This window comes from Rhipicephalus sanguineus, chromosome 7, assembly GCF_013339695.2.
Source record: "Rhipicephalus sanguineus isolate Rsan-2018 chromosome 7, BIME_Rsan_1.4, whole genome shotgun sequence".
NCBI lineage: Eukaryota > Metazoa > Arthropoda > Arachnida > Ixodida > Ixodidae > Rhipicephalus > Rhipicephalus sanguineus.
In genome coordinates this window covers 67,735,750-67,762,184 of record NC_051182.1, presented here as the reverse complement: position 1 = coordinate 67,762,184, position 26,435 = coordinate 67,735,750, and the positions used below count along the sequence as shown (strand labels likewise).

The following is a 26,435-nucleotide window of genomic DNA, read 5'->3' as shown; positions in this document are numbered from 1 at the left end:
ACCGCATAAACCGAAAGTGACTAGTTAATGTAATGGCCACAATGTTTTGGACGTCACCCACTCCAAAGGGTGAGATGGAGACAGCTTCTTTTAATTTTTTCCCAACAAATCGGGCAGGTAGCAGTGCCATTTGTTACATTGAGTGAACCATACCATAAAGTGCCATATCTGCTGCGAAATTTGAGCAAAGTGAAAGCGCAGGTGATGATCACAAATCGTCTCATGACTTTAATATTGGTAAAGGGAAAGTGCATACCACCTGCAAGGTGGCAGGTTGATTTCAGATTGCGTATGAAGAGCCAAGGTCTCATTCTGTGGATTCAAGATGGCACAGTAAAATGGCTCCGAGGCTGTAATTTGTTTTTGTAGTTTGCCACGAGAAAGAAGAGTTGACCACTTCTTTTACTGCAACGAGCATTGTCATTGGAAGAGTATTCCATCTCTTGCTCGTTAATTCAACATGTTGTGCACGCACGCACCGTATAGTGCTATATTGATGCAGCAAACATAGAGCTTGGTGCTTGAAAGCGCAGCACGAATATACAGGAGGGTGCAAAGACGTTTTTTATGCAGTAGCAGTGGTCCTCGCACATGTGCGACCGTCAGTATAAACTGCAGACAATAGCCATACTTTGATATAACGGACATAGATGTAAAACATTATTGGATGTAATGAAGTAAATATAATCTTTTAATGGTGAAGCATTCTGTGGGACAAAATCTGTACCTTTTCTTGAAATAACCAGGAGTACAGTGAAAAGGACAATGGATAAGGTAGAACTTGTGCACATGGGATGAGTTGCACTCTAGTTCTACAAAAGCTAGAACTCATACTTTTTCCCACGCTTTCAGTTCTTTAACAAAATGCTTTAACTACTAGCCCACTTATTCATCCTTTTGCAAAAAAAACTGTACTTTCAGAAGCAGTTCTTGGAGCTCACCCTGAAAAAAATATATAAAAAAAATCACAGCATATCCACGGAGTGAATGATGATGAGTGGGCGAAGCTGCGGAGGTTCATCGGTAAACCGTGAATCTTCCGTGAATTCTGCCCAGTACATCCTCACCGACGTGAGATCGGGCGCGTTTATACTAAAGGTTCGATGAGTTATGACGACTTGCAGCTCACTTTAATTTTACATGTACGCTGTGAATTTTCATTGTTTAGAAAACCATTGCTTTAGAAAACATCTGGCGTCTTTCGTTAAGCAGCTGGCGTCTTTTCGTTTTGCTTTAGAAACATCTGGTGTTCTTTCGTTTTGCTTTTAGAAAACATCTGGCATCTTTCATTGGTTTATTTCATCAATCAACGGCGTTTTGAATAAAATTTTTATTGTTTAATCACGCACAGGAGAAATCTCACCAGGCACTACCTTGGAGGTAAACAATGGCTGCTAATGGGAATGAGAGACAGAAGAAGTCGGCTTTTAGCTAACACTTACACTTCTACTTCTACTAACGTTTCCTACTGGAACATGCCAATGGCTGCTAATGGGGAATGAGAGACAGAAGAATTCGGCTTTTAGTTAACGCGCACGCTGCGAATTTTTTATTGTTCAACAACGCACAGGAGAAATCTCCCACCGGCACCACCTTGGAGGTCAAAGCGTAAGACTGGTTACGTACTACGACGAGGGACGAACGGGTGCCGCCTTAAGGCGCTTCGCCCCTAAAAGAGCATTTTTCAGGGCTGAAACTGCGCATACTCAGATCTTGCTCAGACATTTTGCAGTTGGTTTAGTCCAGATTTGAGGTTATACTAATTGGTCTCATCTGCAGTAAATGCAAAGTGGGTGTAACTTTCAGTGATAACGCTCAAGACACATTGATTGTACTGCAGTGATGCAGTGGCACCATCAGTCACGGTTACAGGGAATAGAGTTTTCATCGTTATGTTGACAAATGGCACCGTAATGATGAAACCATTGATATTCTCTTGCAGTAGAATTGAAAATTTCTGAGACAACGTATTGTGGACAAGGCATTAAGAAGTTCAAAAGTAATGCCCACAAATGTAGTATACTCGGCGACAACCTAAGAAAAAATTTGTAAGTTTTTCTTAGGTTGTCGCCTAAAAAAAATTTGAACGTCCTGTATTTACCAGGACGTTCAAATTTCCGACTTAAAACATGCTACACAAACATATGTCTATATGGGGAAAAGTCAACTATCTGAAACACTCCAGAGGTGATTGACGTTATGAAAATGAGTACGCACTATTGGACAGAGCATTTGTGCAAATTCTCTGTGGGAGGGACCGCAATGGCAGTGTGCAAACTGACATTCTTTTTTCTTTGGTTGCAGCCAAGTATAATAAACTAAGCTTGCTGCAAAGTGCTACCTCAGTGTGAAACCCGAGTGCAAAATGAGCTGGCAGTCTAGCAGAAGTAGTCGCATATTTCTGTATGGTACTCTGATTTACACAGCATATGATATGTGAACCTCAGCATCATTAATGAAAACCAGGAGTTGATGAAGCCAAGGAAGGTATAGGGCACGTTAATTGCACTGTTCTTTTAAGTTTATTGTAGTAATTGTGATATAGATGTGAAGAAAGTAAAGTGGATGAAAACACAACGTGCCGCCGGCAGGGACCGAACCTGCAGCCTTTGGATTGCGCACCCGATGCTCTTACCAATTGAGCTACGGCGGCAGTCGTCCCCTCGTCCACTTTATTGTGTTTTATGTGCACGCAAACCTGGGAGTGTTAGTCAGCGCCGCTCGCAGCCATGACAGCGAGTGTGGGACACTCTTTGCCAGCTGGTGTCACGTAGCACATGATGCCTTTCTTTCCTTTCTTTCTCTTTCCTTTCCTTGTCAGTTCTGCTTCGTCTGCTTGCAGGTTGACATTGGCAACAACTGCAGTGGCAGGTTGTCACTGAAGTCAGACGTGCTCCAAGAATGCGATAATATGACAGGAAGCACCAGAGCAGGGTGTACAACATTGTAATACTGAGCAACAGTATCGTTTACGACTCCTTGAATGCACTTCTTCAAGAACGAGTTATTATGCTTGCACTTTGCCGCACATCGACACCTTTAGACGCTACTTCTGCAGTCATTTCTCATTGAGATTTGTGCATAAAATACAGTCAAGTTTTGATAGCAGTGTCATTCTTGGGCTCTTGTATAACCACTTCTTGTAAATGTATATGATATTGTCTGTAATGATAATCTTGATTCCTGAGTAAATTCAACTACTGTAGTTACTTGCATACTACTAGTATAGGCTAGGTATTACATAGTGCTGGCTAGATGATGGCTAATGTGGCTAGTGTTGCTAAATGATGGCTAACTTTTGCTGATATCAGCTACGAACTGTTCAAAGAGTGACATCGTGTGCACTCAATATCAGTCCAATAGTTAAGGGGTCCACCTGCCTTTTCCGAACTTCAACAGACTAATATAATAACTAATATAATACATCTATATTATACGTTGCTGTTTGAGTGTGCTTGCTTACCTTCTCTGTTTTTCATGTTTGTGTTGTCAAGATTCCAATAATAATTATAATTGTTGGGGTCTTACATCTCAAAACCATGATGTGATTATGAGGAATGCCGTAGTGGAGGGCTCCGGAAATTTCGACCACCTGGGGTTCTTTAACGTGCACCTAATAAGTACACGAGCCTCTAGCACTTCGCCTCCATTGAAATGCCAAGATTCCACCAACTGACTGTTTAACAGTGCTTTCACAACGAAATTCATGTTAAGGTAAATGTGGCCCATTTCAGATAAAAATAACTGACAAATTCTTCCTCGGTGTGCGGCACCGACCTTTGAGGTTGCCCTTTTGGTTGTCTCGGGAATGTGGAGCACGATAGGCTGAGCAGCATAACCAACCGGGTGTCGTCTTTTGCACCGACTACAGCCACCCCCTTCGGACCAGGAGCTTCCGCCCCCTATCATCAACGAGGCGTTCCTTGAGGACGTTCGTCGCGCCGGAATTTCCTACTCGGCCGATGGCCAGGACAGGCTCTTCAGGGCACACGGTAATGACCTGTGTCGTGATTATTGTGTATAGTGTAGTTTTCATTGTTCTAAGCTACTCACTCTTATCATTAGTTGCACTCGTTCATTAGTTTGTTAATTGTGCATTCGTCTATGTACTGTTATTGGTATTAGTGGTATCGATCCTGCTGCTGCCGCCATTGTTGGAGTCTCTTTGTCATCGTGGAGAAATGTGTACTTTTACACAATGTAACTTTCGGGGTAGCAGCGTTTTAGATATTTTGTCAGTTGCAAACAATTTCTCTCCTCCTGTTTGAAACACACAGCGTTCTAAAAATGTGCATGACTTAAGTAGGTACTTGTGCTCAAAATGATTGAAAATGAATTTTTACATATTACAGTTACAGGAGGCTTTCAGTAAAAGGAAATGTCTTAAACGGAACTGCTGCTTAAATGCAGCTGCCTCTAATATGGCTAGTTTCATACTTGTACTTTGCACTCCTGTTCATCTCTCAGTAAACAGAATTCCTGTTAAACAGAACACATTTTCCTGGTTCCTTCAGGTTCTGTTTAACGGGAGTCTACTGTACTGTAAAGGGGGCGTTATGTTTTTTAATGTTTTTTTTTTTTTGTTGTGCCTGTCAGCATACGTCACAGTACAAATTGGTACATTATACCAACTAGCCCAAGTCTTCACTTGGGGCTAGTTGGTATAGTGTTGGTCTGTTTTTCTGCACTGTACTTTTTGCACGAAAGACAATAAATTTATTGAAATGAGATACACGCTCACATGCAAGCACATCATGCACATGCTTGTATTCTTTCATTTGTCGTCATTTGTGTAAAAAGTACAGCACACGAAAAACTGAGCAGCTGTGCAAATACGCAATGAAGGAATGTTTTCATTACTGCCATGTTTTGCATGCCTTCAAATGGGCCGCTTACGGCTATCATAGTCTACCTACTGGAAAGCCAAAATATGTCACTTGCCCAAGAGCCTTTCCTTTTTTAATAACCATATCGCTACCAGTGTCCACGTTTGTGGAGATGACTTCTTAAGCAAATCGCACAACAGCGAACTGCTCAGTGCATTGAAAACTTATACTTTCATCGCCCAGAGTGTTCTTTATTCATACTTTATTCATACTGCAGTGGAAGTCAACTTTAGTGGCTATGTGCTAACAAAAGAAAATGTCAGTGAGCAGCACACAGCTTCTTAGGCCTAACTACTTAAAGTTTGCAATTCATATTTTTTTTTCACACAAACTAGTGTGATGAAAAGTTGTGCTATTGGTCTTTGGGAATCATCTAAAAAATATTGAAAAGCACTGAAAACCAGAATTGGCATTTATTGGGTATGTTTTTGCTGTGTTCACAACTAATGTTCCCATTTGGGGATGTCCATTTTTAACTTTTGAAAATGCAATTTTTGTCGCAATGATTTTTCTTTTGTAATTGGGAAAAACAGTGTAAAAGGAGACGAGGCACGAGCGAAGGAACACACAAGAAGAACGATGACTAACAACTGAATGTTTTATTGCTTCGATGCAATATAAAGGAAAATAGGTGGAAAAGGAACCACAGGTGAAATTTCAAGCTTTAGTCATGACACACGGGGAGAAGGTGTCAATCAATTACAAAGGTTACAGAGGCTGTCAAACGATTACTACAAGGTACAATTCAAACACGCAGTATCATTAGGCAGATGCGAGATAGTTTAACTCTTCTTTGCTTAGTGTTATACCTCTGTCACACGGCCACCACCGAACTCCATTTCACTCCGTTCGGCATTTAACTACCTGATGGAGCATTACGAGAATGGAGTTGTGGCCGTGCTACACGGCTCGGTGCAAGCTTTCGACGGTTGCCGCATGGGGCAGAAACAGCGCTGCTGCGCTCGTCGAAACGTCCAATTTTTTGCCGGTGCAGTCGCCTTTAAAGCAACAAAAACGTGTTTTTGTGTGTTGATGAAGTGCTCGGAATCACCATTGCTGTCACAGTGCTTGTGCGTGCGCCTCACACGTGCAGAAACATGTTTCTGCACGTGTGAGGCGCGACGCCAGCGACGCTTCACAGCGGCGGCTTGGCGAGGCGTTGGTGTGGAGAGTATACAAGTGCTGATGTCCGAAAAAATACAACTAAAACTTACACTACGGGGCGTGAAATGCTACGCAAAAAAGAGCATATAGTTTTTAAAATTATAATTGAGCTCATTAGGACGATTTTGTTAGTGCGGTTTTCAGCGTAGCAGTAGCTGGCTGGGAACGAGAGTACTCCATCGAGCCGAAATGGTCGTTACCGAACTTCCTCCACCAAAAGCTCCATTTAACTACCTCAGCGAAATGGTGACCGTGTGACATGAACCCCATCTCCCTCGAGGAAAAGACGAGGGAGTTAAACGGAGTTCACGGGTGCCCGTGTGACAGGGGTATTAGGGACGGCTCGCTTACGCAAGCGTCGCCCCTTTGATTGCACGCAAAAGCCACGGCTATCAGACATGCTGGTGTACCTTCCTATGTCATTACATTTTTCGAATTCTGGGGCGTGCCCACACTTTAAACTTGTGAAACCATTTGAAATGAGATTTTGCAAACTGCATCTCTCTTTATTGCCTCCATTTTTTTCCATCACAAATGGAATAAAATGACATTGAGGTACGTAGAAGACGCAGCAGGACATTAAGTGTTCCCGCACTTGTTAAAGTGATAAATAATTTCGAGTTGCCCCACGTTGTGTTGCTTGTTGCAGGTATAGCTAGAGTGACTTACGTTCTGTGATGACCGCTGCCTTGTCTTTCTTTCAGGTCACACCATGCGGGAGATCTTCATCCTGCGTGAGGGCTCCTTCGCTCGAATTCCCGACTTGGTTGTCTGGCCACGTAAGTGAATCTAGGAGATACGGAGGTGGTCGTATGAAGCCCTCTTAATAGCCCCACCGGAAAGCATTAAAGTAAGTCAACTCTTCCATGGTGACATGCTAAGAGGAAGGCCTAGCCATGGCTTTTAACTTGTTTTAGTTACACTTTGCACGTATCGCATTTTACCCGCAGACACTTTACACGCTTAGAACACCAGAAAGACTCGACACACTCATGACCATGCACTGAAACCAATATTCGCTAATACTAATGCATGTAAACACAACTTTTCCCCTTTACAATTTCCGACTGGAATGCTCTTCGTATATCTATTTTTGATGAGACTGATTTTGAAAAAGACACTGGAGCACCTGTTGTCATTTTAGTCTGCTTTGTTTGTTGCCAAGCACGCATTACACATGAAGTGATATAGCCCTGTCCATTTGCTAGTGAGCTTACTTATTTTGCGAATCCAAATCGTACTAACTCTGCTTTGGCATTCCACTCCTGCTTGGGCCTATCAGGCCTGCCAGTGTGGTAAAATAAATTCACTAATTTTTCGCACATGGAGCAAAGGCGCATGTTCATTGTAAATGTTGTTGTACTGATCATTGCCTTTGCTTTTGCCGCAACATCTTGGCATGCACAATTTTGTGCGCAGTGTCCAAAAGGAGATAAAGTTGTGCTTTTAAGATAACAACAAAAATGTGTTTATGGAACGTGGTCTGATACCTTGAACACCTTCAGTTAAAACAAAACCGATTTCTCTTTGCTGATCTATGCGAAAGTTGCAGATAACATGCCCATAGATCTGCCACCTTCTCATTCTTCTCATTCTTTATTTCCCTAAAGACCCCCCTAGGGGGTATTACATAAGGGGTGGGTTACAAGATATACAACATGGTGAACACTTTGTTACATGGTATATATAGGGATGTGATAGCTTCCATTAAGGCAGATGGGCTTGAGTCAGCGATTTCCTGCGCAAGGTCGTTCCAGTCCTTGGCTGCTCGAGGAAAAAAAGATGCGAAGGTGACAGTACGAGCATGAGGACAGGCAACATTCGTGTTGTTTCCATGCAAGTGGCAGGTTTTTTCTTTCTAATTCTTCATTAGTTTTATTTACAGAATACCTGCGTTGCCTCAATGGCATTATCACAGGGGAGACAATTTGAGTGCCACGTGTTATATATTTTTACAATAATAAGCAATAAAATACATAAAACAAGGTTAACATCATGGTAAACAAGGTGAAACGGAGAACAGGTTAAAATAAAGGTAACAGAAAGTTCAAACAAAACTTGGACGGTAAGGCATTATTATAAATACGGTCGGGAATGAAAATCATGATTATTGGGTACAGAAACGTATTCTTCCATTAACGAGTTCCAGTCTCGCGCAGTCTGTGGGAAAAAAAGATTTGGAAAAACTGCTTGTATTGCAACTGTATTCGCGCACCTTCTTTGAGTGGTCATGCCGAGTCAAGACATTGGATGGCTCTGACACGTAGGTGCGACTGTCAATGCCTGTTTGTTTATAGAAGATACGGTGGGAGAATTTCAGTCTTGAGTTTTTCTTATTGTGGTCAACATCTCCCATCCTTTTTCATTCTGTTCTTTTCTGTTCTTCAAAAAGTTAAGATTAGGTACACTTGTGCTGTTCTGCGATTTGTTATGCCTGTTATCAGGCCTTGGAACACTTTCATAAGACGTTCTGTGCCTTTCAGCTCCGGTCCTTTTACATGTATCATTAATGCAGGTGAAAACTAATTCATTCACATGTTTGAGTCACTTGCATCACGTTTGGTTACGTTCGTAGTGTGCCACGAAGACGTCGTCAGCCTGGTGTCCCTGGCTTCGCAGCACAATGTTGTCCTCATTCCATTTGGAGGTGGGTGAGCTGCGTGCATTGACGTGACTTGCGTTTTTTGGGCATGTTGCTGGAGCATTGTACTGAAAGTGATAAGCGGGAACTTGCGATGAAGTAGTGTGTTGAATTGGGTTGGTTGAGGCATTACTTATATTGAAGAAAACAGCGCTAAAAAAGATTGTCTTGCCTATCTCCTCACGTTGTCGTCCTATTTTTCTAGGGCCTAGTTTTTCCGTTCTCTTTTTAAGATGTAGAGTACTGGCATTCTGATTGTTAAATATGGTAGTCAAGTGTTGTGCTTGTGGCCATTGCTTATCAGTACACATTTAAAATTTGAGCTTACCCAGTACTTCTACTGACTGTTTCTGAAAGGCTGTACAGATTTGGTTAATCATTTGCAACACATACTCAATTACATAACTGAAGCTGGATTGCTTGAAGAAGCACACTTGCAGTGAAAATTGTATTTGGCAGCTAACTTATTATTGAGAAAGCCTTCTCTGTTGAACTTCATCACTAAGAAGCACTTAATTATACTAGTAGTAGTTGTGATATAAAAATTTACGAAGTTTATTTATCAGCTGAATTTTCACTTAAAGTGCCCTTATAACCAATTGCGATAATAGTTCAAGAGAACACATTTTTTGGCCATGTGGAAAAAAGTTGTTAAAGTTGTTAACAATGTTAATTTTTGTGGAATAGACTTGCAAAATGCCTCTCAGAGGAGTCGGGAACATCCAGTAATTGTGGCATGAGGTGCAGTTGGTTCCAGGTCTAAGGACAGGAACCATAACTCCTATGCCACACAAACACGGAAGGACAAATAAGGACAGTTTCTTCGTTTATGTTGCTTAATCGCTGTGGTTTTGGAAAAGCTCACGACTGCCAGTATTTTCCCCCCTTTGTACAAAAAAATAATTTTTAAAAATGTTGGTTTTGTCTGTTTTCCCAAAGGTGGCACGAGCGTGTCGGGCGCCCTCGAATGCCCAGCCACAGAGACAAGGATGATCGTTTCACTGGACACCTCTCAGATGGTATGCGACTTTTTTTACTGTAATTTGTAGCTTTGTGTCTGGTAATGCAGGAGTTGAATCGTAAATGTTCTAACGCATCGTATAATTAATGCTAGCATTGTTGAGAACAATTTTGCGTCAGTTCAAAACGCCCGCCTAAAGCGCCCCACAGTGGTGGAGTGCCTATGATCACGTGCACTTGAGCTTTGGTGTTGTTGAAAGTGCAGCTTTCAAATCGGGTTCCCCCGCGCGGTAAAGAGTGAAACAATGCGGGTGCTTCGGTATCGTTAAGTACGTACCCCCCCCCCCCCCGCCCCTCTCCCCTACCCAGAAAAAAAAAAAAAGCATTCCTGGCTGATGCAGCCAGAACTACGTTGCGAGCTGCCCGACAACTGAGCAAGAGGGGTGACCAACAATAGTCCTCGCCGGGTGCCAGTCGGGGTATTGTGCACGCCCTGCAAATATTCTCCAACGTTGACAATACTCATTTTACTCGTGAAGCGTCACACGGGGCCTGTCTCTGTCATACTAGTGGCGATGTCGCGAGGTGCTGAAAACTCAGATGAGCACTCACGCTTACTTTAAAACCAAATTAAAATATCTTAAAGGCAACGTTTGTTACTCATAATCGGTCAGGAGTGCCCACACATGCAGGACTATCAAACAACACAAGCATCTCGAGTTTCCAAATTTGGTGTCGGGGGTCCTTTAGAGAGTGGCACTGCAAAGGCTAATAATAATAATAATAACAGACCTGTACAATATGTTATACGGAAAATTTGGTGCATGTGTTAGCTCCCCGTCTATTGTGCTCTCAGATAGGCAGGTGTCTTTGGTGGAAATAAAAACCTAGGATCGAAATCTGGAGTGTGCGCACAACTAAGAATTTGGAAATTCTAGCAACACAGCAAGGTTCTGTTAGATAGGCTGCACCTATCAGTTTGCACATCAATCGTTGCGCATGCGGATCGATAGATGTGCTTAGTTTGGGCTGTTTCGTCCCTGTGTCTGTTTCTGCTGTGCGACTCTTCCCTTTAAGTACGTGTAGGATTTACTTGCTCTTAAACTTCCTGGTAACAACTTGCTTGGCTGCAGTCCAGCTATTTATGACACCTGCATCATATTTTACGCAACACCGTTCACAATACTGCAGAACCGCATCCTGTGGGTTGACAAGGTGAACATGACTGCAAACATCGAGGCTGGTATCATTGGCCAGGACCTAGAGAGACAGGTGAGCAGAGAAGAAGGCATGTGCATGAGTTTGCATGTTTTCTTTTAAGTGAGATGTATTTCTTGGTGAACCAAAGGCATTTTGACAATGACTATCTAGTTAGCCTCGTGTGTCGTAGTGTGTGTCTCTGTACCTTATGGCCATTTCATTGATAAAGTATATACCAGGATCTGTGTGGCATGACATGCATGCATGACAAAGATTAATGTTACGTCATGACATGAACGGCATAAATGACAAAATGCCATTGTGGCCATTTTTTTAACTAAGATATCGGAATATGCATGACATCACAGAAATTTCATGTCTGACATGCCATGGCATGCACTATATTTGCTTGGACAATACTAGCACTGGCTACTGTACACTAGTACTAGATAGTGTTGGCTAACAGTTGGTTAGTGCTGGCTAACTGTTGGCTAATGTTGATTACCGTCGTGTAATGCTGCCTGTCTTCATCATAAAAATGTAATAAATAATGCACATGTGCCACTTTGTCTCTATACCTCACTCTATGAAACTCTTGACTCTGTATGAGAGTTCCCTTTAGGAAAATTCACGGGGGTTTTGGTCTGGTGAAGCTGCATGCATTTATTCCCAGCACCCATGGACATTCTTGTTAAATGTCCGAATTAATGGCAAAGGTTGTTCATAGTATTTGAAACCTTCTTTGTGAATGTCGGATGCAGCTAGCAGAGCACGGCCTATGTACGGGCCACGAGCCAGACTCGTACGAGTTCAGCTCGCTAGGTGGCTGGGTGGCAACACGGGCATCCGGCATGAAGAAGAACGTGTATGGCAACATTGAGGACCTGGTGGTGCACGTGCGGCTAGTCACACCCAGCGGCACGGTTGAGCGCAGCTGCCAGGTGCCCCGGATCTCTAGTGGGCCCGACGTGCACCACTTCGTGCTCGGCTCAGAAGGTACATTTCCCAAGCTTTATTTGCTGAGCAAATTATTACATTTATTTGTTCAGGCATCTGTAAGCCTTTCTTCAGACTCCTAATTCACAGTTGAACCCATTTATAAAAGACTCGGAATGAAGGGAGGGGTTGGGGTGCAGTTCTTGTCTCTTATACGAGGTGTCTCTTATAAGCAGGGTACCACATTTTCATTTTCTGATCAACCCCTATTTTGGTGTAGGTGCCCTGGTGTCTTTTTTATCTATTTGTCTCTTACATCATCGTCTCTTATAAAGGGGTTCTGCAAGAGGGGCAATAGAGTTGAGTACTATAGTCTTCAGAACGACAATGTCAGTGCATACATTTGTGCGTATAACAAAAGGAATCACTTTGGATCACACGTACGACATTTGGCCCATACTTCACAGCACCTGGCACCTTATCATACAAAATATAAACCGCATAGTCCAAAATCAGAGGCCTTGATTTCTGCAGCATTTATGAGGACAGCTACGAAAACATCACTTTTCATCATCATTGATAACCCCAAGTACGGTTTGATACTTCTCGCAAACTTGTCTATGGTGTTAGCACTTACAAGATCGCGGTTGTAACATTGCATACTGCAACTGCATTTGTAACAATGCAAATGCAGTATTCATTAGCATAGTAATGTGCTCCCAAGATTACTGTCCAATGTTATGATTAGTACCCCACATAACAGCAATAAAATTCCTGCGTTTAGTCTCATGAAGTTTCGGGAATGAACGACAGCGATGCAGTTTCCTGGATAACATGTTGCAATGTTTGATGATATCCTGTGTCCAACGAGACCCACCTCTCGGCAGGAAGTTAACATTCTTTGTTGCAATGACAGCTCCACAGCCAATCCAAAAAATGTGTTAAAAGTTTCACAGCTGGAAGCATGTGAACTGGTGAGCCTTCCTTAGCTGTATTGTCAAAGCAAAGCCTCCTTTGAATACCTTTCTGGGATTTGGCTTCTCATTGTTCACAGGCTCACCATGTAGAAGCTGTTGCTATCAGTGATGTGATTGCATTCACAAGTTTTTTTGTTTACTGGGGCACTGAATGCTTTGGCTTATATACTAGAAAACTGACAGCACTTGTGCCGCTATGCCAAGCTAGCTATTTTCACATAGTCTCGGGCATTGAGTTTCTTATGCAATTGGAAAACTGGTAGTGCACCAAAGGGAATGCTGGGAGGTGGTGGCTTTAGATTGCCTTTGTTCTCAGGGAGCCAGAACTATTTGAAGGCGCAATTGGCAAGCATGATTCCATCTGTCAAAGTGCCTCATTTTCAACTATAACAACACATAAAAAGCTCTAAACCATTTGCCTTAATGCAACATAGCAAGAAAAACATGTAGCATTCAATTCAAGTCAAGTGTTCATTCACGACTACAAATGCTTGGCGCTTTGCTGCTGAAAGCAGTCATGGGCATTTTGAAATTCAAGTGCCTGTGGGTCCATAGAAAGGCAGTGGCTACGTCAAAGCGCACACGTTCACAGCTCACTAATGTAATTAAGCACTGTGATAAAAATGAAAATGACATGTGAAAATGTGACAAATATGCATTAGAAGCAAAACATTATAAAGAAAGCGGAATAGCAATAACAGTATATAGTAGATTAAACCAGAAATATATGACTGAACTCAAGCATTTGGCCTAATACACTCAAACCTCATTATAACAGTCACATCTGCAACGAAAATAACTTTGTTATATCCGCAAATTTGTTATAAACGTTTCTTTGTATCACTGCATCTATGACAAGACTATTATTCATTTACATCGTTATAACCGATAATTCGTTATATCTATGTTCGTTATATCGAGGTTTGAGTGTAGTAACTGACTTAAGACCCATGCAACAGACTAGAAGAAAGAAGAGCGAATAAGGGAAATTAGTGAACTTCAGGAAGTGCTGGAACTACAGGGTTTTGCAGATAAATCTCACCATTTTTCTTGCATGGCTTGTGCAGGCACCCTGGGTGTGGTGACACAGGTGGTGCTCAAGGTGCGGCCGCTTCCACAGTGCCAACGCTACGGCTCCATCGTCTTCCCCACATTTGAGCCGGGTGTTGCCTTCCTGCAGGAGATCACCCGACAGGTGAGCGCATACTGCCCTGCGTAGAAACTGTGCAAGTTTTGCCTACTTGCCTAGGCATTGAGAAAGTTCTATTTCGATGTCACTGCTTTTGCAGCTTTTTCATAAGTACACTAAAACCTCATTATAATGAATTCGCATGTGACTCGAAAATAACTTCGTTATATCCGAAAATTCGTTATAAACGTATATATTCATAACACTGTTCCTATTACAAGACTATTCTTTATTTGCATCGTTATAACCAATAATTCGTTATATCCGTGTTATATTGAGGTTTGATTGTAGCGGGAGCTAGTCAAGCTGGTTTAGTGCAGGTTTTACTCCCGCCATCCTTCATGTATGGTGCATGGAAATGGATTCAGTTCAAATTAGTTTTGAGAAACCCTGCCGGTCCTGACTGAAACAATTTCTAACGGCAGTGATCGACCGGCCACTGTTGTGTTCCTGCTATGTGCTGTGTGGGGCGTCCAGCAACCTGAAAGACGTGGAAATGTCAGTGAAGTTCTGATCAGCTGGAAAATTTGGAGAGTTTTTGAGTAGAACACATTTTCTCATGAATGTTGGGGAAAAATGACCAAGTGAACTGCCCAAGATTCACATTCGTGTTGGTCAGTCACGCCTTGCCAGGAATTTAAGCTTAACTGTTTGGTCAAATTGGTGTGCCACACTGCATCATATCAGCACATGTGTGTGTTTTTATGTGCACTGGTTATCGATGATAGAAGCCAAAACAATGCTCCTGTCTTTATTAGAGCACAAAGCCATTTTTTTCCTCTTCCTGCAAGAGTATATTAACTGTTTTCAATAAACACTGTGATTGAGTCTTCTACTGCTGTCCCGGCATTTCACTTTGGCAATCTACACACCCCCCCTCCCCCAAAACGTACTGCAAGTTAAAGGGGAAACACTGGTCTTCTGGACCAAAATATCGCCAAAATATAGACTTTCTGAAACATTTTTTTTTTCACAATGTAGAAGTCCAAGAGAATCTATTGCAGCTGTAATAACGCATTCTGATTAGTACGTATTTTTGTGATTGCACTCTAAAGCCTGCTTCATTACCACTTTTTTGTTCCCCCCCCCCCCCCCCCCCCGAAAAAGAGGCACTTTTCTCTTATGTGCTGTGCTGTTGCCCACGTTATCTTTTGATCTAGTAGTCAGATTTTGATGACTATTGTTGCAATTAAAAGCTTATGAGTACATACACACAATAAAATGAATAAATTGTAATTGTTTTCTGAGAAAATTTTTTATTTGGCAATACAACTGATGAAAATTCTCGGGTTTCCAGCCACCACATTACAGGTGGTAATAACTTTTATAAAAATAGAGCTAAAGCTACAGTCATGGTCTAGTTGTGATCTCCAGTTGTTCTGGAATATGCCCATATAAACTTTTCTAGGATATTCAGTGATAAAAATCGCAGAAAAGTTGGGCAAATTGATTTTTCATAATATATTAATTATCTCAAAAACTACTTCAGATAAAAAAAAATGAATTGCATATCTGCGTTTAGCAGGCTAAAAATATACCTTGCCTGAAAATTTTCACTTGTATATGATAAAATTAAAAATTTTTTTGAAAAGACCAGAGCACAAAAGGCAACAATGAATAACATGGGACACACAGGACTAGTGCTTCACTTAGACTTCTTGCAGCACTCCATGTCAACTTTTCTGCACTTTAATTTGGTCAATCTCATGTGTATCCAGCACTTTTGTTCTGAAGCAAGCACACGCTTAGTTCATGCATACACTTGCTACGCAGCGCAGCCTTCTACTATTATAGAGTCATTTGTAATGCAGGGCTTGCCATGCAGTAAAGTGTCTCCTATATTGAGAATCACTTCTGCAGAAGCCCACGAACTGTAGTCAGGTTCAGAGATGAAAAATTGTCATTTGTCTGTTTTGTAGCACTTAGCTGCTATGGAAATTCATGTGTATTTCTGAGAAAGAAAGCTCTCCACTCGACAAAGAAGCTTCCGTAGCTGGACGAATTTTTCATCCACTGGAAAGCTTTGTGTTAAATCCTTATGGACTCTCTTGTAGATTTTCTTTGGGTTTCTTATGAGTTTTCCTTGTAAATTAGTGCTACAAAACAGGTGGATGACAGTGTTACCTTTCGTCTTTTATAGTGTAGTATGGACAAATTACTCCAAAAGAGGTCAAGACGAAAGGGTTTTATCAGTGAGTTGATGCAGGTACAGTGGCCCAGTTTTTTAACCTGAACGTGGAGCGTTGACCGCCGAGTCGATAAATGTCATATGATAGAGCGCAGCGCCAAAATGAATGAGAGGCTGTGCGCATGTGCAGGGAACAGTCCATTGCAGGTTTCATCTGCCAGGCTGTTATGCAACACAAGACAGCTGCACAGGACTGCTCATCGCGCACATGTGCATATTCTCGTCCATTTTTCTGCCGCGCTCCGTTATATGGTGCTTATCGACTCGGTGGTCGATGCCCGCACATTCAGGTTAAAAAATTGGGCGACTGTACATCAGGGCAAGATTGAAGGATTGCACGAGGAGGTACACGAGTCATCTATACTATACGTGCTTGCGGGTCGAATTTAAGGAGTGAGTGTTTTATTCATGGAATTTTCACTGAGAAAATTGCGGCAAAGTGTACCATGTCAAAAATAGGAGGATGGCAAAAGAATGGACACCGTAAGCGCTGAAAAAGCAATACAAACACTGTCCTCAGTGCCTGCTCTTGGGTTGTCTCTGTATTTTTCATATTGTATCATTTGCCATAACCATCTCTTTTTGTCCTGTATAGTTCATTGAGGGAGACGGAAAAAATCTGCGAATGTCGGGGAATTTTGTAAAAGGGATTTTCTAGATACTCTGTACATCTCGAATCTGATTGAACCTTTGATGCGTCTTTGCTTGTGCAGAACATTCGGCCAGCCTCCATACGTCTCATGGACAATCAGCAGTTTGTCTTCGGTGAGTGGCTCTACGCTTTGTGACTACGTATGTTGACTGCAACGTTGAGCAGGATACATGAAGTACAACTGATCTCGTCGCGTATTACTTGGCTGTATTGTTATGCAGCAAATGGGAGCGGCCCCACACACTAGGCCGATATGAAGAAAACGATTTGACGAGAAAAGCTGGGATCTATTTTGGCAGTCACGTCGTTTTGTGTATCATTGCAGCTCGTAAATAACTTGCAGATGTACTCTTTTACATGTGATCTTTTCATTAACTTTTCAACACTTCATTATCAACAACCATGGATATTTCGGACCCTTGTTTTCAATTCACGCATGGGTTTACACAGAGAAGCACCATTCTGGCTTTATTTAGGTGAATGTGGTTTTCAGTGAAATGTATCTCTTTGTAGACATTAGCTCGCTTTGAACTAAGTATGTTAGCTTTAGTCTCCGGTATCATAAATTTTTTTCAGCTTATTTCAGGAGATTTTCAGCAGATTTCAGCAGCAGACTTCAGCTTATTTCAGCAGTGTGAGTGGCCGCTATCTTTCTTCAGGTGCTGTGTATGTCATAATACTTGCCACACGTCATAATACTTGCTAGACGCCACATAATACTTGCTTGTGTTATCAGCTTTACACTTTGAGATTAACTTTGGCTGCTCAGGCAAACCTTGAGGTCTTTCATGTTGGTGCGTATTCAGCTGCTGTCAGATCTTGCTAGAATCAACCTTGGACTGCTATTTTATTTCGTTTGTCCTTAGTCAAATAAGAAACCATAAAAAGAATTTGTGTGACTGATAACCCAGCTTACTCCAGCTGGCTGCGAACACTCCAGGTACACGCATTCATGGACTTCTGTGACTTCATTGCATTGAAAGAGCAGAGTGGGATTGCCTAACTGAATTGCGGGAACAAATACTAAATAGTTGTCTGTGGAACTAAGATTAGGAAAAGTAATGTCTATTGATACATCATTGATTTCTTTAGTGTGGGTTGGCTGCACCAAGGTTTAATTTGATGATGCTTGTATTAGTACAGGAGCACTAATGCAAAAGAATCATTGGAAGTAAGTAATAAATGAGAAGATTAGGGGAAACTGATTGAGGGGCTTGAGCTTTTGCTAGCAAAGCAAACAGATAACGAAGGCAGGGTAAGCATAGTGATAATCAATCGACTAATCTTTTTGGTTGAAACATACGAGATAAACATAAATGGAACAGGCTGACAAAACAAGTTACCACAGGTGGGAGTCCATTCAGCACCTTTTTGCACTATGCGTGCCATGCATCGAGCTACAACACTGGCTGTAAGATGGAACCTCTCTCAACAAGAACTGTCCAAAAATATACGCACAGTTAGATTGTGGCTGGTATGGTGTCTAAGTTGCGTCCAGCGAGATGTTTTGATTTCGCGCGTAATTTTTCTATCGACTCGCCAAATGTTGTTCTACCCATTTCAACATCATTTCTCCTCTGCTTGCCCTGGCCTCATTGTCTGTTGGCTCTGCCTCACTGGTGTGTCATCTCCCTTGCCAGGGCAAGCACTCAAGCCCGAGGCATCTTCCCTCTTGGCACCACTGTGGGACGGCTTCAAGAAGTTCTACGTGACGCGCATCAAGGGCTTCAACCCAGAGCAGATCTGCGTCACCACTCTGCTCTTCGAAGGCAACAAGCAGGTGAGGAAGGAAGCGAAAAATTTTGGCCTTCTCTTAAATTAAGCAAAACTGTGGTGCAAGATCTCTTGCTGGTAATCCCAGAGCTAACAACGGTATACCACACAAGGAAAGAAAGTTATTGCCCCCTGCTTAACGCATGAATTACTGTAATGACTGTAATTCACGTTTGCAAGACTACTGGCAAATATAGGTTTTGTGCATGTTGTAAAAACTAGATCTTAAATTCTGTGTTAATGAATTTAGGAAAACACGTGCTTTCAAAAGAAGCGCTTTGCTTTCAATGTCACTCTGTGAAGAGTACACACACTGCACGCACACATATTAAATGTGTGCAGTATCTCAGCACCCTTTGTTGTGCATCTCATAACAGAGAAATGTACAAAGGATGCATAAGAATGAATGATGGAAATACAGTAAACCATCATTAACTTGAAAATCTGATATCTCGACATTTCAATATATTTCAAGTCAAAATTTTCTCTCGTCACAGTGTCAGTAGCATCTATTTTTCAGCCCTTATTACGAAAACCTCTTATGCTGGTCTCTAAATATCTTTAAATGTAAACAGCAAGACCAACAGGAAAAAGACACCACCCAAAGGATTCAGTGCTCTTGTGGGCAGCTGCGATATAAAATAGTGAAAATGGGTAGCCTTGTGCGAATATTCGAGCAGTTCAAATATTCAAATTCTAAATTTTCCCTGTAAAGGTGGTTTCACTGCAGTGCAGGAGTGCTGTACAGTGATTACACTTATCCAGGGGAAATTCGCACTGCTGCGAAGCCTTCCTTCTAGGTTAAATGAACATATTACCTTCACATCGATTAATAATTTTTTTCAGTTTAAAAGCTCGTTATACTGGCTTATATGCTGTAAGTAAATTTTAAAATGCAACGTATTTTACAGGTTATCACTTGCATGCTACCAGAAGTCAAATCCTGCTATTATTTCTCTTTGAACCAAAAGGAATGGCGTTTGCACATCCCTTGTTTCAATTTAAAAAAAATATTGTGCAGGCTAGTTGGGTCATGAAAAATATGCTAATTTTTCTTTATAATATGTGATATATACTATTCGAATTCAATTCGAAATTATTCAGCCAAATCACTGTTCGCTTCGAATTCGCTTCGAACCTAAAATTTGCTATTTGCACAAGCCTACAAAACGGAATTCCTCATTAACTTTTGCCTACTGTGTACGCGTTGCCTTAGCAACTGGGGCAGTGTCACTTGCACTCTTTTTGTCTTGTGTGCCCTTCGTCCTTTTTTTAAAACTGTGCGCCCGATACTTCCAGATCACGATCAGCACATGCATTGTCAACATGACATAGCATTCGGGACAGAAAAGCAGCAGGCACAGGCCTTTCAAAAGTGGAAACGCAAGCAAGACACGTGACATTTGTTGTTTGTGGACGAGAAATGCCCATAATGGCGTGATCTTTTGGGAGTGTGAAAACAGTTCACACCCTTCGGGGCATAGCTGTGTCACGCTACAATAATTATCATTTGCCAAGTGTGCCTTTCCTTTGGGTTAACTCTGCATGCTCAGCATTTCCAGGTCACGAACAATGTGCGTGCTATTGCCATGACGTAGTATGTCTGAATAGAAAATTAGCGATCACAAAGTTTTCAAGGAAGGAAACACAAGCAAACCAGATGACGATTATTGTCGTGGAACAAAAGTATGGCCCCCGTGGATGGAACTCCTTTTAATGGATGCATGTGTCAACTATTTTTTTTCTTGTTTATATCTGTAGGTGGTTACAGAGACCTCGGATTAGAGGTTCCAAATTGTGTTACGTTCGGTCATCTTGGTGCCAATCATGCTGTCTTGGCACATCCAAATGAATCAAGCAGACAATTAGGCTGGGGAAAGCATAGAGGACATTAATTGTTGTCTTTAACACGTTCACTGCGTTGATGGTCACTGGTGGGTCACGGCCTGCGCTCCCTTGTATGCGGCTGCAAAGTTACGAACGTCCACCTGCTCGCTGATGGGATAACTTCACCAGACTTGAACGCAGAGGTACAATTCTTGTTGCAGGAGGTTATAGATAGCCAGAAGAATACCTTTATGGTGTTAAATGCCGTGACCTACCGGCGACCCGCGACACGTTCAGTGGAAATGTTTTAATGCTGCGTGCGGTGTGACCCACCGGTGACCCACGCTTGAGAACTCTCCGCCATGTGCTGTCATCTAAAGTTTGAAAATGCAGCCAACACTATATACTTTTATTGCATTCGACGTGGGACGGTGCTGTTGTTTTTAAGGAGCGGAGTTGCAGTTTATTCCTCCGTTGTGTTCCTTGCCAACATGCCGCGGTTTTTGAAGTACACTTCATTCAAATAAGTACATTCATTCTTCCTGCTGCTCCTAAACATTCTAGCGCAACTAATGGATCCTCATGCCTTTTATGGATGCAAAAGAAAGCGCAATGCAGAGCAAACAAACATGTGTTTTTGTTTTCTGGTGCCAGGCACTTTGGACTTCAGCATAGGCTTGCGTGAAAAAAGCGAGAAATAGCTCTATATTTTTCCAATAAACCCGCCAAATGGCAGCCTCAAAGGTAGCAGCGCAGTCTCTTTGGAGCGAATGAAACAGGCATAGGTGCGTGACCCACCGATGGGTCACGCGCCTATGCCTGTTCCATTCGCTCCAAAGAGACTGCGCTGCTACCTTTGAGGCTGCCATTTGGCGGGTTTATTGGAAAAATACAAATGGTGGGTCACGGTGCACCTGGAAGGTATGCCATATGGCCTACTGGTGGGTCACTTCACACGTAAAACGAGACCTCAAGAAAGCGTGCCGCAGCGAACGCATTTGCACTAACAGTGTTGCAAATTGAAATGGATTGAAGTGGACCAATTGAAGTTGGCACATGCAGTGCCAGTAGCATGTGCACTGCAGCATAAACAGGCGTGTTTGTAGTCGAGGCATGTGAAACTGACCAACTTTACTGACACTATTTTAGGAAGGCTCCTTATGGTCTATAAAAGACAATTTTCTCAGTTTTTCTCGGTTTTTCTAGTTTTGAGCTTACAGGGTTTAACTATAGCAAGTATAGCTCGATGTACCTTTGAGTCTGCGCCTGCATGTTGTGAATAAATACAATGTTGCGCTGAGTGCACACTGACCTCAATGTGGTGTGGCAATGACTTTGTCTCTTCTAGGACGTTGACACACAAGAGAGGCGAGTGTACGAGATTGCGGCCAAATATGGGTGAGCAGATTCAATTTCCTCCATGTGAGCTGGTGTCAATTCTGGTGACACATTTAAAGCAAACTTTCTTGCGCACTTGTCTAAAAAAATAATATAGAACTAATGCTTCCTGTCATCAGAGGTCTGCTGTTTTGTGTGATGAGCTCTCTTATGGAAAAAAAAAATGAAACTGTGTTGGATATTCAGGAGCACAGAGGAAAAAAATGTGCATTCGATTTCTCTCTCCACTACATCAAACGTTGTACAAGTTCAGTGTATAATTTAGTTGTACGCTTGCTGTGCCACATTCGTACACTGGCACGTTTAGCGTGCATGCACCTGGCACCAGTACACACTGCTACTTATTCCATTTTACATTGAAGAAAGCCTGCGTCCTGTCTATTTTCTTCACCTTGTCTATTGTCCTTTTTTGCGCTAATTAGTTACGTCTGAAGTCAATGCAGCAATATGAGAGTTTACGTATACATGAGACAACACATGTAGTGTCACCTTGGCACTACGTGTGCAATTGTAGTGTCAAGTCTGGAGTCATGTCATGCTATTAGCATGACATGACTGTAGTTTAAGTTTTGATGATCGTAGCAGTGTGAAGCTGACACATCTTTGACTGGTGCTTTTGCGGATAACACGGGCTTTTGCGGCTTGCCATGTGTGGTAACGGTAGGCTATTGTTTCACTGGTACTATAATACATGGCAGGTGTCACAGTTTAAAACGTGCCGAAAACAATGATCTTTTTTTTTCTTTGAGTGTGTCGGACCAACTATTCCAACAGTTAGCCCTACTGAAGTCATTTACTTTACCTTAATTGTTTTCTTTTATAGTCTGCTCGACATTTTTTTCCTTCTTGCTGCATGTGTTGTCTCATGTATACGTAAACTCTCATATTGCTGCATTGTCTTCAGACATAACTAATTAGCGTAAGAAAGGACAATAGACAAGGCGAACAAAATAGACAGGACGCGGGCTTTCTTCAGTTTGTCTGTTGTCCTTTTTTGTGCTAATTAGTTATGTCTGAAGTCAATTCGCACCAACTAGCCAGACTTGCATCTCTAATATTGCGCCATTTTTGTGTGTTATTTTGATCACCTGCTGTATTTCTTTTAATGTTTTCCTTGGCAGTGGCTTGGCCGCTGGTGAAGAAAACGGCATGCGGGGATACATGTTGACTTTTGTCATCGCATACATCAGGGTAAGTGCCGTTGTTCTTCGCTCTTCTCGCTTTGGCCATTTTTGTGGCTGCCAAGAACGATGCCCACTTGTACTTAACTTGTACACATGTTAATGTTGTCTCTTAAGAAGCTAATTTAAACCCGGTCCAGTCTGTTGCTTATGGCACGTCAACTTGGCGCAAGCCAACATATTCTTATATCTGCTTTGATCATTGTTCACTCAACTGCTGACCTGAATGTCGCCCGTGCATGTGTGACGTCAGTGCACATGAAAGAACACCAGGTGCTCGAAATTTCTGGAGCCCTCCACTGCGGTGTCTCTCAGTTATATTTTGCTGTTTTGGTGCTTAAAACCCCAGGTACTATTATTATTACTGGTCATTGTCCAAAGTGATTGTACAGACTCATCAGCTGTTGACATTCTAAAGTGTGCCAACTCTAGTATACTTGAAGATCTCAACATGACCAACGCTGTAAGAACTGAAAAGCTTTGAGAAACTGTTCTCGTGCGCTTGAGACAATGTTTAATGAAAGCTAGGGTTGCTCTTCTGATAGACTCCTGTAGCATTCTGTGACACATTATCTCTTCTCTTCACGCAATCGCCTTCAGGACTTGGGCCTGGACTTCAGCGTCATTGCCGAATCGTTCGAGACATCAGTACCATGGGACAGGTACGTTGCTGAAGGAAGAGTTGATGACTGTGTAGGGTATTAGTATTTCTCCAGTTAAGCACATTACAAGAATTTACCGAGTAAAAGCAAATGAAGGAAAGAAGCAAGTGAGGAGAAAGACGACAAACCTTTCTGCAGCACATGCTCACTTGCTGGAACGTGCACTGTGCAGTGTGAAATGGAACACTAAATGACCATTTTTTGACTCGCTGCAACTTGGCTTTGACACAAAAGCCTGAACAATAGCTTTATTATTATTTTTCTTTTCACTAGAGATCTGTCTAAAAGTCAACTTCAAAATTTTCACCATGGCTAAGTTGATTGCTAACTGAAGCAATGTTGGTAAGGCTGCAGGTCTCTCAATTGTCTGATGTTTGCATTAATAGCCCGTAATGCATAAACAGACAACGCATGTAACTGGTGACCAGTGGTTATGAAAATGTTGCAGGGTGATTCCACGTAAGATCGAACAATCGATGGCTGGTCGACCTCTCAAATTTATTTCAAGATTTTATATATTATTGCCTGATGAGTGGAAAGAAGAGATCCGCAATTTGTTTTGCCGCCAAAAATTTTTTCGAAGCACAGCAAATCAATAATGACTAAGAGGTGGAGTAGAGCGCTCATCCGCTCTGCTGTTTTGGCCAACTTTCGTTATGCATTGCACAAAATATATTAAAGTTAGGTAGCTGAGATTTCTTTAACTAAATATATGCATGTTTTTGCTTCTGCTCAGGTATTTTTAGTTTTTATGTGTAGTGTAGATGTTTTTATAAAAAAACCTCAAAATTGGCCCAGGAGACGTTATTTTCTTTACTTTGAAGGTCTTTATCTCGAAAACTCCTTGTAGCAGAGCGACAAAAATTGCGCATTACGTTCTTGGCATGCTTATCTACCACACTGCCGAATCTTATATTTATATGACTTTTCAGTAAAGAGATATGGTCGGGCTAAGTTAAAGAAAACACCGGACAATGAAAACTTCTGACGACAATTAAAAAAAAACCCCATTTTTCATATTTCTTAAACTTTGTCCACTTATTGTCCTCCACACCAGCTTTCATAATCATTGAAAACATGTTGCATAATTGTGGTGTCGCGCCTAACAATCGGCTGATGTGCCCAGCCCCAATGCAACTCTTCTCGAAGGGGGGATAGATACGTCGACTAACATGCCGACTACGGAAAATCTCGAAACTCTGCCGCGTTCGCTCTCCGATGAGCGTGTAGGTGAGCCCCAAGGCTCAAATTCCTCTACTGACCGTCCCCTTCGTCCCAAACGGCACCGAAGAAAGCCATCTCGATACAAGGACTATGTTCCTTGATATATATATCTATATTCTTCATAATACTCATGTTTCACATACTACTATACTGCTTATATACCACTTTATATACTACTTTCATATATTACTACATAATCCTTTTTTGGGGAACATGTGACTGACATTAAGTTCCTAATTACTACTTATACTAGTTCATAAATGGGCTCATGCAATAAAAATAAAAATCATTACATCAAGTTAGTCAAACTACGTCAACTCTGGTCACATAAATATTGTCCTAATAAAGAATACATTCCTACATGTGATAACAATTGTATAATGATGTTACTTATTTTTGCGCATTTTCTTACAAGATGTTCAAGGATTGTGTGCCAACGTGTTACTTCATACAAACTTTTCAGTGCCTTACCACTGTATAATGTCATATACAGAGTACAACTCCTTTCCTTTTTAGGGGGAGATGATGTGGTGTCGCGCCTTACCAGTTTCGGTTTCGATTGTGTGACGCGGAGCGCCACACAACGGGTATTTCATGTACAAAATCGGATGACCAAATCTCTTTGTTAATAAACTTCAGTCCCATCCCCGCTCACCGGCTGTCTTGACGTAACTGCGGGCGCTCCGGCGCTGAGCCGCCTTCCTAGCCCGCCGGACGGTACCTCCGGCGGCGACACTACAATAATGTCGTTGCACTAATAGTTACGACCCCCCCAATGAAACCCTTGGGCAAGGATTGGCAATTCCGACTTCTTGCCCAGCAAGTGTATAAAATGCAGGCAGGATTGAATTGCTTTTTATTAAAAGGCCAGCAGGTACCGAAAAAGGTGTCGCCGGCACTGAAGACGTTAATAGTGAAATTATTTGGTCACTGCAGCGGCCACGAGCGCGGGGCTACCGAGCAGGCGCGCGCACCCGAGATGCTCGTTGTAAGAGACGGCGCAGTGAGAGCTCATTTTCGCGTCCTCAGACCGATTGAGTTCGAAACAGCAACGCCTCTCCGGTGACTTGAACGCACGTGCACTGGAGCTTCGCTATTCTATCCGCCCTCTGTTCGCATCGCAGCTAGGCGCTGATAACAAGGCAGAGATGGAAGCAAGATGAGAACTCTATAAGGGAGCTATGAGCGCTCGCTTCACGCACACTGCTGCCAGAGAAACTGCGCTGCGCCAGTTGCGATCAGTGGAAAGCATTAACGTGGCGCTCCAGTGGCAAAGCAAAATATGGAATGTCAAAGGAAAGAAAAGCAAAACTATCGGTAACCGGATGCGCTTGCCTATCTTAGATGTCGGCAGCAGAGGGCCTGAACTAGCCGCGCGTTCAGAGCGCTGTTCACACTTCATTCGGCGCGGATGGTTCTTGTGCTTTGCCCTTACTCTACTCCTCCTGTGCGTAGCTCGGAATGAGTGTATTGTGGAGACTACCTTTCGAAGCACAAGAAGCTTAAAGGAGTACTGACACGAATTTTTAAAAATTTCGGATTGTTGCTCTAAATAAAAATACTGGTGTCGAGAAACC

General features: G+C 42.2%; 1 protein-coding gene and 1 non-coding gene across 2 annotated transcripts in view; one reads left to right on the top strand and one right to left on the bottom strand.

The window, feature by feature from the left end:
- The window catches only part of LOC119399497 (alkyldihydroxyacetonephosphate synthase, peroxisomal-like), a 131,683-nt gene that overhangs the window by 96,849 nt on the left and 8,399 nt on the right, over window positions 1-26,435 (top strand). The window contains exons 4-15 of the mRNA XM_037666299.2: window positions 3,872-3,992; window positions 6,755-6,829; window positions 8,626-8,697; window positions 9,631-9,710; window positions 10,843-10,923; window positions 11,613-11,847; window positions 13,832-13,959; window positions 16,855-16,906; window positions 18,434-18,573; window positions 21,742-21,791; window positions 22,913-22,982; window positions 23,573-23,634. Coding sequence (XP_037522227.1) covers window positions 3,872-3,992; window positions 6,755-6,829; window positions 8,626-8,697; window positions 9,631-9,710; window positions 10,843-10,923; window positions 11,613-11,847; window positions 13,832-13,959; window positions 16,855-16,906; window positions 18,434-18,573; window positions 21,742-21,791; window positions 22,913-22,982; window positions 23,573-23,634 — 1,166 coding nt within the window. The remainder of the gene's footprint in view (window positions 1-3,871; window positions 3,993-6,754; window positions 6,830-8,625; window positions 8,698-9,630; window positions 9,711-10,842; window positions 10,924-11,612; window positions 11,848-13,831; window positions 13,960-16,854; window positions 16,907-18,433; window positions 18,574-21,741; window positions 21,792-22,912; window positions 22,983-23,572; window positions 23,635-26,435) is intronic.
- Trnaa-cgc (transfer RNA alanine (anticodon CGC)) lies at window positions 2,580-2,653 on the bottom strand. Its single transcript has one exon. It is a non-coding gene; the product is annotated as a tRNA-Ala (tRNA).